This window comes from Papaver somniferum, chromosome 8, assembly GCF_003573695.1.
Source record: "Papaver somniferum cultivar HN1 chromosome 8, ASM357369v1, whole genome shotgun sequence".
Taxonomy (NCBI): domain Eukaryota; kingdom Viridiplantae; phylum Streptophyta; class Magnoliopsida; order Ranunculales; family Papaveraceae; genus Papaver; species Papaver somniferum.
This window is the reverse complement of record NC_039365.1, coordinates 105,661,640-105,678,393: the sequence shown is the minus strand read 5'-3', so window position 1 is coordinate 105,678,393 and position 16,754 is coordinate 105,661,640. Positions and strand designations below refer to the sequence as shown.

Below are 16,754 nucleotides of genomic sequence, written 5' to 3'. Positions count from 1 at the left end.
ATTAGTGCAGCGTAAACATGGGATGATGAATTGTTCTGCGCCTGGCGCTGTTACGTTCAGCGACTAGTCCCATAAGAGACTTAGGTGGTTATGCTAGCTGACGTGGATTGCCAATCTAGCTGCTAGATTAGCACACTATAAGACTTAGCCTAAAAGTCGGGTCCCATCCCATATTCACACGAGCCAGAGATGAAACCAAATGCAGACGCATCCTAAAATGCTGCGATTGGTATAGAGTTTAGACTGTCAACTCTACTGTATAGAGCTCGCGGTATAGGAAGGGTTTTATCGATTTCTTTGTTTAGGGCTTTACAGAGAGATCGCGACCTTGTTCTTCGTCACAGAGCTTCGATCATGGCGATGACGAGGTCTGCAAAGAACTCGGCAACTCGCTTGCTCTACGCCCTATGTTCAGAAAACACTCTCATTTCATCCCTCTCTTCTTCTTCCTCTTCCTCTCCATTTGCTTTTCTGGTTCTCGAAAATGGCGGCCAAAGCCGTAAATTTTCATCGTCTAGTGCTTTAGCTAAATCAAAAGATGAAAAAGAAGCTTGGTGGAAAGAAACCATGGAGAAACTTAGAAATATTGGTATCTCAGCACATATTGATTCGGGAAAAACAACTCTTACCGAAAGGGTATTATATTATACTGGTAAAATTCATGAGATTCATGAAGTTAGAGGTAGAGATGGTGTTGGTGCTAAGATGGATTCTATGGATTTAGAAAGAGAAAAAGGAATTACTATTCAATCTGCTGCTACTTATTGTACCTGGAAAGATTATCAGGTGCATAATTGAGATTTGCAGATTCATACTCAGGTTTGACATAATCAAATTTGTGTGTAGTTGATGTTTGATTTTCTAATTTCAGGTTAATATAATTGATACACCAGGTCACGTTGATTTCACGATTGAAGTTGAAAGAGCTTTGCGTGTTCTTGATGGTGCAATCCTTGTTCTGTGTAGTGTTGGTGGTGTTCAGAGTCAGTCAATTACTGTTGACAGACAAATGAGAAGATATGAGGTACCAAGAGTTGCATTTATCAACAAACTTGATCGAATGGGAGCAGATCCATGGAAAGTCCTCAATCAGGTGAATCAAATGAACTTTCTACTGATAATGATTGATTATTGAGAAAAATGGGGAAATTTTGGGGTCTAGAAATGAAATGAAATGCTGATTTTGATTCTTGTTATTAGGCAAGGGCGAAGCTCCGTCATCACAGTGCTGCGGTTCAAGTTCCAATTGGTTTAGAAGATGATTTTCAGGGTCTTATTGATCTTGTGCAATTAAAAACTTACTTATTTCAGGGTTCTAGTGGGTTGGTTTACTCTCTCTGTCTGCTTAAGAATGATATATTTTCTACTACAGTACAATGTTTTTTTGCCTAAATTGCTCTCCTATTTTAATGCCTTTGTAGTGAAAAAGTTACAATCACTGATGTTCCTGCTGATATGGAGGCCTTAGTTGCTGAAAAGCGCCGTGAACTTATTGAAACCGTATCTGAAGTTGATGATCAGCTGGCTGAGGCTTTCCTCAATGACGAGCCTATATCTGCCGAGGAACTTGATGTGCGTAGTATTTCTGTCTTTTAATTCATATATATTTCCAACGGAAAGTAAATACGTACCGAGATGCGCCTGGTATATTTATCTCTTCTATTGTTGTCAGTCTGCAAGCAATAGTGACACAAAAGAAAACAATTCTGTGGCATTAATTGTCTAACAATCAACAACAGATAGAGTTGGGACTTAACTTATGTCAAATTAAAGATGTGTCCTTCTAATTCTTGATCTTCTTCCCTGGATTGTGTATAATCATCATTTTTCTTAAGAAAGTCTTAATATTAGAAACATAGTGATCAGGAATATCCGGCACAGATCTTGTTGGCATCGTTCGACTTAGTTATGGTTTATCTACATGCATGGCCGGGATATACCTATTTGTTTTGCTTTATGATGTGTGAGTAACTGTTTATAAAGTGAACCATTTCAAATGCATAATCAAATTGTTAACTGTGGCCTTTTTGATAGCTTTTGTTTGACTTAAGTTAATCCCCTTTCTATTGAGTAGGCAGCGATCCGCAGGGCTACAATAGCAAATAAATTTGTACCTGTATTTATGGGCAGTGCTTTTAAGAACAAGGTACGGATCTATCTCTTTTCTCCATTTCATAAATAAATAGCTCTAATGTTGTTCTATGATTCCTTTGTGCTCTGCCATGTTTTCCCTGCGACTTCTTCTGTTTTTCTTTTATTTTTTGCCTCAATCCTCACTGTATTACTGTTTGTTGATGGTAGGGTTCTCTGCTCTAGTTTCCTTTGCCGTGGATTGTGGGTTATATTGGTTTTTTTTTTCTTATGATTTGTGTTCTGCATATGTGATTCATTTGACCCAAAGGAAGGGAGGATATTCTTAGGCGTGAGGAAGTGTTCTCATTTATTATTTCATCTGTCTAAAGAGTGATATATGTATATTTTACTTTCAGAATACAGTCATTTTCTTACCCTTGTCTCGTCAGTTTTTGTAAAATTAATTTTGTTCAATTGGAGTAAATTGTAAATTGATTTCTTTTCTTTTTCATTTATACACCTTTTTAATATCTAACTCCTGCTTCCTTGCTTTTTATTGAGGGTGCAAATTGTATATATTACAATTTGGGAGTAACATGCTTGTTTTTTTTTATTTATTCTTCTGGCCTGCTTTTTTTGCCAAGCCTTTTCTTTTTCTCCGTTTATAGAATAAAGCATGTCATGTGTTATACATGTCTCGCAATTACTAGAGTAATGTGTATTGATCTTTGGATATAGGGAGTGCAACCTCTGTTGGATGGGGTGCTTAACTACTTGCCGTGTCCAGTTGAAGTTGGAAACTATGCTCTTGACCAAACAAAAAATGAAGAAAGGGTAATAAGAAACTATGATTTGTTACCAGAGAGTTTTATGTTAACTTGGTATGTGCAAAACAGATTCTGATTCCTAAATATTCTCTTGGAATTACTGCTGTTAGGTTTTGTTATCTGGAACTCCAGCTGGACCTCTTGTAGCACTGGCATTCAAATTGGAAGAAGGGCGTTTTGGTCAACTAACCTATTTAAGGTGTGAATACTCTGACTGCTGCATTTAAGTTGATTACTTTGCCTCGTCGCCCCTCCTTGAATTTCTTCTGCCCAAAATGTTACTTTTATTTCTATTTGAAGCTAGATTATGTCAAATGTACAATGACTCAATAATTGGATATGCATATCATGCCTTATTGCAGAATCTACGAGGGTATCATTCGAAAGGGTGATTTTATTCTTAACGTAAACACAGGCAAGAAGATAAAGGTATGATGATCTTGAAACAAGAATATGATCCATGATTGTCAAATATTGGGATAGGAAGATAATCACATCTCTGAATTTACCACTTATCTTGACCCCTATCAGCTTACTCACACGTTATCTGCAAAAAACAGGCAAAAGTGTTTATATTTCTTCGCTTTGACAAGAAACTGGCATATTTGATAGACTGTCACAAATTTAAGTCAGCTCAGCAGACTGTTATCTGACTTGTTCAACAAATTGGTTAATATCTGATAGATAAAGATGTTTGTTATTTGCTTGCTTAAAAATATGTACTTACATATTCAAATACGATTCAGTAGTCTCTCTGATATGTATATATACGTGCCCTCTCTACTCTCTATTCACTGTTTTTTCATGCATGCCTTTCTTAGGTTTATTGAGAGATCAACTCGTCTGTATATATGTACGAGTTCCCTATCCTTTCCGAGTCTGTGTTATGCTTTTCTGTCTGAATAGTGAAAATTTCGGCGTGTCTGTATTGTCTCCATCATCATATCTGTGCAACCTGATGACAACATGTGCCCCGCTTTGTGATGCATACCTGCCATCGTTATGTTAAGGAAATATGTAATATACATCAGCTTTCTTAGATAGTTTGTTTTCATTATAATAACTACTGTTCTTTGTCCTGATCATATTAGTTTTTCTCAATCTTTTGTTTCCATCTTTTCTACAGATTCCTCGCCTTGTCCGTATGCATTCCAATGAGATGGAGGTTAGTTTATGAGTTGCACTCATCCATTTTATGATTAAATTCATAGAACAAAATTGCAGCAGATGGAACAAATATTCCTACTAATTATATAAGAAAAGAATAAAACTGAACAAATCCTTACCAGAAAGTGCAGATAAAAGTAGAACGATGTTGCTCTTAATCTGTGTCCCCGTTTATATGATAGGATATTCAAGAGGCACATGCTGGGCAAATTGTCGCCGTGTTTGGTGTGGATTGTGCATCAGGTATGGCATGAATTCTGGACTCTGGAGAATAATAAGGCGCTGAGGAATTTCGAACTCACTAGAGAGTCATCTGCAGATTCTTTCCTTTTAAAATTTATATTTTTCTGTTATGGCCCACAATTCTTCTGTTCATTCTTTTTGTTGCTCTTTTCTATCAGGGGATACTTTCACCGATGGTTCTGTTAAATACACAATGACATCCATGAATGTTCCTGAACCTGTGATGTCTTTAGCACTTCAACCTGTTTCAAAAGATTCCGGAGGACAAGTAAATATATAGTTACTGTAGTTTATTTGCAGTTTTCTGATCATGCTAGCTTTGGGTATAATTGGTATTGATCATTTATTTTCTTCTAATTTTCTCAATGTGCAGTTTTCAAAAGCTTTGAATCGTTTCCAAAGAGAGGACCCAACTTTTCGTGTTGGCTTGGATGCTGAGAGTGGTCAGGTGTGACTTTGTTTTCTTTTTTCTAAGGATACATCTCTTTGCATAATAATAACACATGTGGTGCTTCAAGAACAGACAATCATATCTGGGATGGGAGAGCTGCACTTGGAAGTTTACGTGGAGCGCATTCGCAGGGAGTATAAGGTGCTTACCTTGCTGTATTAAAATAGTACTCACCTTGATGAGCGTTGTTTTTGCTCAGTTGAAAGTTCAGCAGTTTATTTGACGACTCCGTTTCTTTTTCTTCGCCTACCCATTAGGTTGATGCTACTGTTGGTAAGCCTCGGGTTAACTTTAGAGAGACGGTTACCAAGCGTGCTGAGTTTGATTATCTACATAAAAAGCAATCTGGTGGACAGGGGCAGTATGGAAGGGTTTGCGGGTATGTATTGAGTAATTTAATACTAGGTTTCCCCCCTTGAGATTACCTTGCAAAAGATATCCAAGACTAAATAATATGCACTAAAAACTTAGTTCGAGCAGCATGCATTTGTTATCTACATAGGTCGACTTGCCTAGTTACCAACAATGGATTGTGTAGTTCCCTGTGCTTTGTGCTTGTTTGCCACATATATGTTCCAACTAGAAGATGTAACTATTATGATAATATGACTTGTAGCTAAGTTCAGTGTTCTCATCTCGACTTCTATTTTACCATTATTTCTTCTTTTTTACTTTTAACAGGTATATTGAACCTCTTGAACCGGGTTCAACCACCAAGTTTGAGTTTGAAAACATGATTATAGGGCAAGTCATCCCATCAAACTTTATTCCAGCAATTGAGAAGGGTTTTAAAGAAGCCGCCAACTCGTGAGTAGTATGGTTTATGGCAGAGTTTGTTTGTAGATTTTGTATTCCTTGTGGGTTCTCTAATGCCTTATAATTGGTTTGTCCTAGGGGTTCACTTATTGGATTTCCAGTTGAGAATGTACGTGTGGTTTTGACGGATGGTGCAGCTCATGCTGTGGATTCAAGTGAACTTGCATTTAAGCTGGCATCAATCTATGCATTTAGACGGGTTACTTTCGATATTTTTTCCTTTCAGCTTCGAGACTATCTTACCCATTTTTATTTTAACATTTCTTCTTAATATATGAACAGTGCTATACAGCAGCAAAGCCTGTCATATTGGAACCTGTGATGCTTGTAGAGCTGAAAGCGCCAACAGAATTCCAGGGTACTGTTACTGGTGATTTGAACAAGTGAGTACTGTAAATGCTTTCATATCACTGCTTTGCTTTATTGTTTTATTTGAATTTATTTGCTTAATGGAGACTGGAACTCAGAGATTACTCTCCATCATATGTAGGAGAAAAGGTGTGATCGTTGGAAATGACCAAGATGGAGATGGTGCTGTACTTTCAGCTTATGTATGTATTGAATTCCCTCCCTTTCTACTCTATATCTGGACAATATTTTGCATATGTTTAGCAGTTCAGGAGAGTTTTAGGTATGATTCGGAGTTTGATCTCAAAGGATGTGTGATAGGTTGGTTTTACTTTGAGACCCATAATTTGAAACAGACCTTCCTACAAGATTCTGTCGCTCTCGTTTTGCAATTTGCAGAGGTGCTTCTCTTTGTTCTAGTATGACCCGGCAGTTGATGTTCTTGTAAGAGTAGTGGCTAGTAAATCATTACGTCTTCAGAACAAATGGCAACAGAAAAGATTGTTTTTTGATCAACCGGTTTTATGTAATAGCACTATACAACCAGTTCATACTGCATAGGGACACTGAGATTAGTGAAAAGAGATCACTCTTTCAACCTTGGAAAATTTGCCAACTAGCTTTCTTGCTTGCTTGTGGTGTTTCGGTAATTAGCAATGACTTCTTCATTGCGAAACATACGCATTTCTTGTCTGCTTAGTACTTACAGAAGAAAGGAGGCTTGCTTCTGGTTAGCATTTGCATCTGTGCAAATTTAGTTGAGCATCATTAACTGACTGATTACGGAGGGTTTTTTTTTTTTTTTTTTATTCCGGGTGCAGGTCCCTCTAAACAACATGTTTGGGTACTCCACCTCTCTGCGGTCTATGACACAGGTTAGCAAGCATTCCATCGTGGCACCCATCTTTTTCAATCGCAAGATTCTTTTTGTTTATTATCTTTTTTTTCTTCAATATAAATTTCAGGAGCTTAAACAGTTGATATTTTTCACCACTCAATAACTCACTTTTATTAGGATTGAAAAATAAAGAACATATTTAAAGTGATTCTATTTTGTTTTCTCGTTTCGATATTAAAACATACTACTAACTCTAAATGGTTACTTTATTGGGTTTTATGTAATGATTGTGCAGGGCAAAGGTGAATTCACAATGGAATACAAAGAGCATTCACCAGTTTCTCAAGATGTGCAGTTGCAATTGGTTAATGCTTTCAAAGGCACCAAAGCTGCAGAATAGACTAGAGTAGACCGAGCTGTGCCAAAATCAGAAAAAGCACATACCTCTATATTCATTTACTCGATCACGTTAAGTGTTTTTAGGTTTCTATTTCTCTTCAATCTTGTGATATTTGTCAAAGTAAAAAATTAGCCATCTTTAAATAATGAATAAAGATACTCGAAACAACACATCATAACTATAATCATCATTGTTGTGGATAAATTGTGATATAAGCTAATAAACTCGGGTCCTGATAAATTTTGATATATGCAAATAAACTTGGGTCCTGACTCCTGATTAGCCCTTTTTAGTCAGTGACTCGGAGATTACATACATATGTGGCTTGAAATTTGGGACGTAGCGACCAGACTAGTTTAGTACTCTACACTGAGATAACAAAACTATATCAAACTTAATAACCAAATCATCAGTCTTGATGGCTTGACTGTTTTTTTTTTTTTTGTTTTTTTTTGAGAATAAGAGAATGCATTGAAGAAACAAAACAAGAACATCAGTGCAGGACAGACCCTGTTATGAGTTTGAGACAACAACCTATTGGTATTACTAATACCTTCATTTTGGTTACTTACCTTATCTAAACTTAAAAACATATTTAAAAAAATAGGTAAATCCCGACTATTGAAAATTGAAGATTTTCTTGCCTCTACCGCCAGTTTATCTGCCACAAGTTGCCAGATCTGTGAATAAACTTGAAGCCCAAAAAATTACTGCATTCAGCTAGAATTTGCATTGCCTCCTTGACAATACTCCGGTTCCTCCAATTCATCATTGTTGCCTTTCCTTTGATGAAGTTCACAATCCTTTCACAGTCCCCTTCCATCCAGAAGTGTGTCAAATCTGCATCTTTGGCCCACTTAGCTCCCTGCGGAAGAGCTAAAACTTCCGCTTTTTCTGCACTTGCAGCAATGAATACTCCCGATTTAGCTGCTCTTCCATTTCCTGCATCATCTCTCAGGATTAGACCAAAGCCAGCATAAACTGTTTCTGAAATCCAAGAAGCATCAAAATTTAACTTAAAGCAATTTTGTTCAGGGCAATTCCAAGGGACATTCTGCATTTGCTTTATTGCAGGACAATCATTAATTGTTATCATGTTTCTTGTATTACAGCTCTAGTAGTTTAAATGTCTCTGAATCATAATAGAAGTTTGTAAAGAAGAAACATTTTTTTCCTCAAAAATCTTATTACACCTCTCTTTCCAGATAAACCAACATTTTGTAGCATTAATCTCTACCACCTTGTGTCCCTGTGATTGCCACAAACTGAAATGATCAATGAAAGAATTTCTTACTGTATTTAGTAGTTCCACCAGAAAAAGGTGGCTGCATCCAAATTGATTTAGCATACCAGCAGTCAAACAAAAGATGATGAACAGATTCTATTTTATCATTACAGAAAATACATATGTTGTCTACATCATGCATATGTCTACCCAGTATTTCTGTTACTGGAAATGCACAATTTATATATTTCCAGAGAAACAATTTAATTCTCTGTGGCAGCTGAGTTTTCCATAATTTCTTCCAAAAAATTCCAGTCCCCGTGTTTCCTTCATGTTTACCACACAACCTATCATATAAAGATTTAACTGTGAAGATGCCATTCCTAGTTAACTTCCATCTAGGTTTATCCTGATTTAAGGTATCATTCATATCCACAAACAGTTTAATATTCAATATAGTTTGAGCAATAATATGAGGAAAGGAAGCAATTATGATTTCTTGGTTCCACTTATTAATATCGGGATTAATCAACTCCGATATAAGTGTTAAATAAATGTTTCTTTCAGAAACAATTTGATCTAGTGTGATTTGTAGATCAGGTATCCATTGGACAGTCCATGTATTAATTGACTGACCATCTCCAACCTCCCAACAAGTATACTTATGAATTAAATTAGCCCATTGAACAATGCAGTTCCACATCCAAGAAGATTTCACAACCTTTTTTAAAGCCAAGAAAGTTTTTTTTTTTGAAGTACTTTTTTTTAAACATCTTAACCCACCAAGAATTAGGTTCAGAGATTATTCTCCAAGCAATCTTAGCCAACATAGCTTGATTCATTTTATCTGCGTCTTTAAAACCCAAACCTCCCATTGAGGTTGGTCTACACATATACTTCCAGGATTTTATATAATTCCCTTTAGCATTAGCATTTTTTCCCCACCAAAAAGCACATTGGATAGAATTTATTCTAGCAGTAATCATTTTTGGGAGTTTAAAACATCCCATTTGGTGGATTGACATACCAGACAAAACTAATTTGTTGAGTATCAGTTTACTTGGTTGGCTAAGAATCTTGCTTTTCCAATCTTTTATTCTTTCTTCCATTCTGCTCACTATGAAGTCAAAAGTTTTTAGTTTTGGTTTATCGATAAACAGAGGCACTCCTAGACAAGAGTCCTTGATATCTATTTTCTTAATTTTCAACAACTTGGACATCATTTTTTTCAGCTTATGGTGTATCTTCTTACTAAAGAAAAGTCCTGACTTTTCAAAGTTTACCATTTGATTTGAAACCATACTAAAATCATGAATAACATTTAATAAATTTTTGCAGCTTTGCAAATTTGCTTTTGTGAAAATCAGACAATCGTCTACAAAGAAAAGATGGGAGATTGGAGTTTTATTCGTATTTATTTTTAAACCTTGAATTTCCTTTGAATTTTCTTTAGATATTAAGAATCTTGAAAAAAACCTCCATACAAATAAGGAACAAGTTGGGGGGACAATGGATCCCCCTGTCTTAATCCTCTTGTAGGTTTGAAATAATAATCTCCTGCACAGCCATTTAGAAGAACTGCAATTGATGCAGTTGATATGCATTGGATGATTAGGGTACACCAATCTTTGCAAAAACCCATTTTTTCCATGACAGTAGTTAAAAAATCCCAGCTGACTCTGTCAAAAGCTTTAGACATATCTATTTTAACTCCTAAACCTTTTTCTTTAGTTTTCCTATGATTCATTGCGTATATTAGCTCGTGTGCTACTATAATGTTATCTGAAACCTGTTTATTGGAAAGAAAAACTGATTGAAAAGGCAAAATTAGTTTATCAAGTAAACATTTCATTCTGTTGGCCAACAGTTTTGAAATCACTTTGTAAGGTGTATTACACAGGCCAATCGGCCTAAAATCAGAAGCCGTTTTAGGTTCTTTGCATTTTGGGATTGAAAAAAGAAAAGTTTTATTTAGTTTCGTATTAAATTTTAAGTTTTATTTAGTTTCGTATTTAATTTTTTCGATCCAAAAATCCTTAATTAAGCCAACCAGTTGATCCCCAACCAGGGACCAATTATATTTGAAAAAAGACACCGGGAAACCATCAGGTCCCAATGATTTATTTGGTTTCATGTTTCTAACTACCTCCCAAATTTCCTCATGCGTGTGAACAGCCATTAAGGTTGTATTTTCTTCCTCGGTTACTCCTACTAAGAGATAAGAGAAAATGTTTTCATTTTCCACAGTTGGCATTGCCTTAAAAAGATTTTCAAAATAAGTTTTTAGCTCTTTAGCTATTTCCCGCTTATCTTTAATCTCCTTAGAATCATCATTCCATAGACAACCTATTTTGTTTCTTTTTCTTCTTTTCATTGTTTTGAGATGGAAATACCTTTTGTTTCTTTCTCCCAAGTAAACTATATTATCTCTGGATAGTTGTTTGGCAATATCTTCTTCGGTATCGTAAAGTTTTTCTAAACTCAACATTTTAGTATTGATCATTTTTTGAGAACCTGCGCTAACTGTTAGCTTGCTCAAGTTTTCTATTTCAGCTAAAAGCTTCCTAATCTTCTTTGTTGGTAAACCAAATACATTTTTCCTCCAAAAAGTTAGTTGATTACCCAAATTATGAAGATTGAAAATTATTGAATCTGTTGGATTAGAGCTCTCCTTAATCCAACAAGAATTTATCAAATCCAGACAAGATTGGAAAAAATGGACTTGTTCTTTTCATGTCCCTCCATATTTACCATAAGAGGACAATGGTCATAACCAACTGAAACTAAAACATTTAGAGAAGATTCTCTGAACTGGTTTTGTCATTCCACATTAACAAAAGCTTTATCCAATCTTTCCTGAATGTTTTCATTACCATCTCTATGGTTATTCCGTGTAAATCTAGGTCTCTGGAAACCAAAATCCTCTAGAACTGATCTAACAAGGAGTCTTTTGAAAGGTTCTATTTCACTTTCAACAAAAGGTTCCCCTCCTTGTTTATCCTCCTTACTTAGGATTTGGTTCCAGTCTCCTAAAACCATCCAAGCCATTTTTTTTATGGTTAACTTTTACTGCAATTTTCTCCAGAAATTTCCTAAGTTTACTTAGATGGTTTATAGGGCGATCCATAAAAGCCTGTTAACAACCATTCCTTGTCAGAGACATTGATCATATATTGTTTGCTGGGCAAGTGTTTTGGGTGAAGCAAACATCACAGCTTTGATCCAGCACGTCAGAATGGATCATAGCTTTGATTCAGCACGTCAAAATGGAACAAACGTATAATAATCTTTTGTTAAGTCAATTCTTAGGCTTTTGTCAGCAGCCAAGTCCTGACTCTGACTGCCCGGCCAAGAGTTGGCCGCTCAATGACCCTCTGGTTTGGCCGCTCAATGACCCTCTGGTTGCCATAAATTGCCATTTTACACACATATCTAGGTAAAACCTCCTTGAACTCCAGTTTCATTTATTCAATGGTTTTTGCTTTCCTGCCATTGATGGCACATTCACATTCACAGTTTCACTTAGGAGTATTACATACAGGGCGCAAGTAAAACTTTGGAACTATTACAACTTCGTAGGCAGATCCAAAACACCAAAATGTGACACAAACAGATCCGAAACCAAAGTTTGACATAGCAGGAGTGCTTTATCTCAATGAGATCAAGAGAACATCCCAATGCTCCAAAACTTACAGGTTTCAGCAAAGAAAGATTTCTCTTTCTAACATGTCATCAAACGAGTCACACTTAAACTTCTCATACTTTAACTGAATATAAACAAAGACATCAGACTGTTCTGTTTAACTCAACAAAAGAAAAAAGCAGGAAAATCAGTGCCCTCTAAAATCTCACCTGTTTACTTGCCCACTCCAAATCAATGTTTGTCGTTCTCTTATATACTCCAAATCAATCTTCCCCAAGAGTTTAGTGCCATTAAATGAACAATGTTTACAGAGAATGTAGAACAAAACTAATAAATGAACTCAACATCTGTCTGCCATTTGCCCTAGGTTTCTCAATTATACTTCAACCGACAAGAAGAGAACTCGGAAGGTTATTTCTCAATAGTTAGAACAGGTTTATGCACCAATTTAGAGTACAACTTTGCTTAAATGAACTGAAATGCAGATGGTTTGATAGCACATATGACACCCAGAACTGAGTATTGCATACAGGAGATGGGCGCAAGTAAAACTTCGGAACTACAACAACTTTGTAGGTAGATTTACAACACCAAAATGTGACGCAAGCAGATCAAAAATCAAAGTTTGACATAGGAGTGTTTTATCTCAATGAGATCAAGAGAAAACAGTCCAACGCTGCAAAAGATACAGTTTTCAGTGGAGAAAGATTTCTCTTTTTAACATGACATAAACAAGTCATACTTAAACTTCGCATGCTTTAACTAAATATAAACGAATCATCAGACTATCAGACTGTTCTGTGGAACTCAACAAAAGTAAAAAAACAGGAAAATCAGTGACCTCTGAAGCTCACCTGTTTACTTATCCACTCCCGTTTGTCATCTCTTATATACTCCAAATCTATCTTCTCCCAAGTGTATAATGCTAGAATGAAAATATATACAGAGAATGTAGAATGAAACTAATAAATCAACTCAACATCTGGCTGTCCTTTGCCTAGGTTTCTCAATTACACTTCGACCAATAAGAAAAGAACTCGGAAGGTTATTTCTTAATAATAAGAACAAGTTTATGCACCAAATTAGAGTGTACAACTTCCCTTTAAATGAACTGAAATGCAGATGGTTTGATAGGACATATGACATCCAGAACCGGTTTTTCGGGCAGGCTTAGTACAAACAACAAACTCAATCGTAAGATTCATAACATGGAATGCTACTTGATTCTAGTTAGCTTGTTTAATCAATATATGAAAAGCTCAGACATTCACATCGAAGCTTATAAAACATATGCCGTGTCTGTTAGGGATGACTGGAACAGAATTTCATTTCTGCTGCGCACAATTAAACCCTCTGGCTTTATTCAGTGGTTACACTGCCTACACACTTATACTTATTCCGTCACCAAGAATTAGATCTCTAAAAGACTGTCAATTGAGTCCAAAATAAACTTAACAATCTGACAAGAGATTATTCTATCTACTTTAAGAAACATGAATATTCCAGAGAAATGACAAAAATCAAACAATTGAGTGTAACACCAAAACTGATAGCACATATGATGCCCAGAACTGGTTATTCAGGCAGGCTTAGTACGTACAACAAACTCGATCATAAGATGCATAACTGGTGAGCTTCTTGCTTCTAGTTTAGCTTGTTTGATCAATACATGACAAGCTCAGACATCCATATTGATGGTTATTAAACATGTGCCGTGTCTATCAGGGATGACCGGAACAGAATTTCATCTCTGCAGCACATAATTAAACCCTCTGGCATCATTCAGTGGTTACACTGCCTAGACACTTGTAGCTATTCAGTCACCCAGAATTAGATCTCTAAAAGACTATCAACTGAGTCCAAAATAAACTTAACAACCTGACAAGAGATTATTCTATCAACTTTAAGAAACATGAATTCTCCATAGAAATGATAAAAATCAGAAAATTGAGTGTAACACCAAGAAAAGATCATATATATGTAGAGAGAGCAGGGCAAATTTTATTCAAGCAAAACAAAACCATAGGCATGTGGTAATTTCCAACTCAATTCCATTAAACCAAGAAAAGAATCAAAATTCTAAATTTCTTGTTCAGCTAACAATTCTAACTAAACAACAACACATCTCAAATTTGCAAAATCATATTAAAGTGGTAATTTGGTAAATTTCTTTACAGATCAAATTGTTGTCCTCCTCCTTCTGGTTGCATCAGTCTTGTCAATTTCTTTAGATCAATCCTTTATTCCTGAGAAAACCAATCCCAGTTTCAGCTCAGTTTTATCAAAATCAACTGCGAGAAAAACATATAAGAAAAAAAATAGGGGAAATAAACAAAACGGAAGAAAAATTAAAGCACACCTACGTCTGTTTGGAGTAAGAAGAAGAAGATGGAACACGTTTGTTACGAAACATCATGAATCCAACAGGTAAAACAACTCCTACCATCATTATTGCTGCTCCAATTATGTATCTCAATGGTCCAGGTTGTTCAACTTCTAGTAATCTTCTCAACTGCAACAACAACATAAGAAAATCTGTGTAATTGATCAAACCCTAGCTTATGATTTTTTCAGATTTTAAATAAGAGAAGTACTTACAGGCATTGTTTGGATCTTCAGGTGTGACACTGAGACACAGAATGAATTCTAATTCTGAGTTCTCTATTTTGGCCGTGTTTGGATCTCAATGTTTCATAGCGTACTGAGGGTTAAATTCGGGCTGACTCAGTGTTAAAGGAGAAAACGGGGTTGAAATATCTAACTAATCCATAGGGGTGAGCCCACCCGCTAATCCGATTCAGGTGGACACCCAACCCGCTCATGGGTGGATTGGACATGGATCAATTCTTGACATTCCATTAAATATTCAAAAACTCTAAATGTGTTACAGGGCCTACAGCCCCTGGATGTGCGGTCCAACTAGATAATTAGGGTTGTATATAAAGGATATTATGTAATGCTTCTATTCTAATTTCCTAATAAGATTGTTCTTCTCCTTCCTCTTATCTTTCTCTGTTTCATCTATAATTCTCCTAAAACACGTTATCATGCACGATACTATACCGCAGAGCTAGATTGGATTTGATAAAAAAAAATTCTCCACATGGATGATTTACATCAACGCATTTATATAATTATCATCAGGCTAATGTTAAAATCGCTGGAATCGAATCAGATAAGTTGGATTTGTTTTGTCATATATATATATATATATATATATATATATATATATATATATATATATATCCTTCTTCCCATACTTTTGATTTTATTTTTGGCTACTGCCTTATATTATAATTATGATCATAATGTTTTATAATTTTTATATAAATACAAATTTATCACGTTTTATGGGCGTGAAAATTTATTGAGATTTGGGAATGGCCGTTTGTAGTTTCCGTAAAGGATGATGAAGAATCTCTTGTTTGTTCATCTTCACGGAGAAGAGAAACAAATCCAGTCCCAGATCCCATATGTTCGATTCTGTACGTTTCTGACATATTTGTCCGATTCTGAATTGTTCTGACACAGCTTTCTGATTCTGAACTGTTCCGACCCAGCTGTCTGATTCGTTACAACTCGGTCCAGTCCAGTCTAACCCGGTCCGGTCCAGTCCTGGTCCAGTGCGACCCGGTCCATCATGTCTTGTCCTGTTCCGACCCAAGTTCCAATTACGGCATGGCCTGTTCTGTTCTGTTTTGAGGGCGCGCGGTACCAAAAATGTTCCGGTTTCGTATATACATAGTAAGAACCAAAGTATGAGGTATGTAACTATAACGTGGGTTTTTACATTGAATATTTGCTAGGCTTATTTATTTGTTTTTACACAACATGCCTAATTTTGATTATTTTTGTCTTAAGATAAGTCCACATCATATAAACAGTCAATTTAAATTATGATTGTTGATCTCGATCATTAAGAATTTTGGTCTTAATTAATGCTTTTTTGTTCTCTTGAATATGATATGGGCTATAGTTGAATGGTGTCTTTTGTTCAATTTTGGTTGTACCAACTCGATTCAAATTTATTTATTTGGGGTTATAAGTACTTCGACCATTATTGCGTACTTGATATTTTCTCCTTAAATTTGAATATTCCGTGGAATGTAATCCACTTGCTCAACTATTAAAGAGTCGGTATTTTCAAAAGATACGTTGCAAATAAAATCACATGTATTCCAATTTTTTTGTGGAAGAACTCACAAAAGATGATATGAGTCAAAAAAAAATTCCATTTCTTTACTTCATCCATGATACTAATGAACCGGTATATGTTGAAGTATGACAACAAGAGAACTATTTTAGTAATATATTCAATCTAAAAGAAGTGGTTGACATGTGTAGTGAGATTCTCTTGGCCTATTGAGATAAATAAATTTCTCAAATTAAGCTAAATATAGCAAAAATTGAAAATGGAAAGAACCCCGAGGTAATAAAGGTTAGACGTACCGACTCATATAAAGCATGTGAAAATGAACATATATATCATGAGACGACAAAGATGTATCCCCCCTAGTAATGACACTAGAGTACAGGTATCAACTGAATATGTGATGAAGCTAAGATGTGATTCTAGCTCCCATCATAAATGAAAGAGTTGGAAATGCACCTGGTCATAGGTGTTGATATATACAATGTAATGTGTGTATCATAGTAGCAACCAATTTTCACATCAACTTTAATGGCAACAAGAACTTTGCCGGGCCAATTGACTATCTTATTC

General features: G+C 35.7%; 2 protein-coding genes across 2 annotated transcripts; one reads left to right on the top strand and one right to left on the bottom strand.

The window, feature by feature from the left end:
- The first annotated feature begins 242 nt into the window (after nucleotides 1-242).
- Nucleotides 243-7,455, top strand: LOC113302448 (elongation factor G-1, mitochondrial-like). The gene is made up of 20 exons (XM_026551350.1): nucleotides 243-786; nucleotides 872-1,093; nucleotides 1,201-1,322; nucleotides 1,422-1,572; nucleotides 2,075-2,146; nucleotides 2,812-2,907; nucleotides 3,011-3,099; nucleotides 3,263-3,329; nucleotides 4,027-4,065; nucleotides 4,250-4,310; nucleotides 4,469-4,578; nucleotides 4,684-4,758; nucleotides 4,834-4,902; nucleotides 5,019-5,140; nucleotides 5,443-5,568; nucleotides 5,656-5,776; nucleotides 5,860-5,960; nucleotides 6,068-6,128; nucleotides 6,747-6,800; nucleotides 7,059-7,455. Exons 1-20 carry the CDS (start codon nucleotides 355-357, stop codon nucleotides 7,161-7,163), a joined length of 2,295 nt encoding a protein of 764 aa, XP_026407135.1. The 5' UTR covers nucleotides 243-354; the 3' UTR covers nucleotides 7,164-7,455.
- Nucleotides 7,456-14,056: 6,601 nt separating this feature from the next.
- Nucleotides 14,057-14,760, bottom strand: LOC113306987. Its single transcript, XM_026555923.1, has 3 exons — nucleotides 14,630-14,760; nucleotides 14,391-14,543; nucleotides 14,057-14,277 (listed from the first exon to the last, which is right to left on the bottom strand). Exons 1-2 carry the CDS (start codon nucleotides 14,633-14,635, stop codon nucleotides 14,391-14,393), a joined length of 159 nt encoding a protein of 52 aa, XP_026411708.1. The 5' UTR covers nucleotides 14,636-14,760; the 3' UTR covers nucleotides 14,057-14,277.
- Between the last annotated feature and the right edge of the window lie 1,994 nt (nucleotides 14,761-16,754).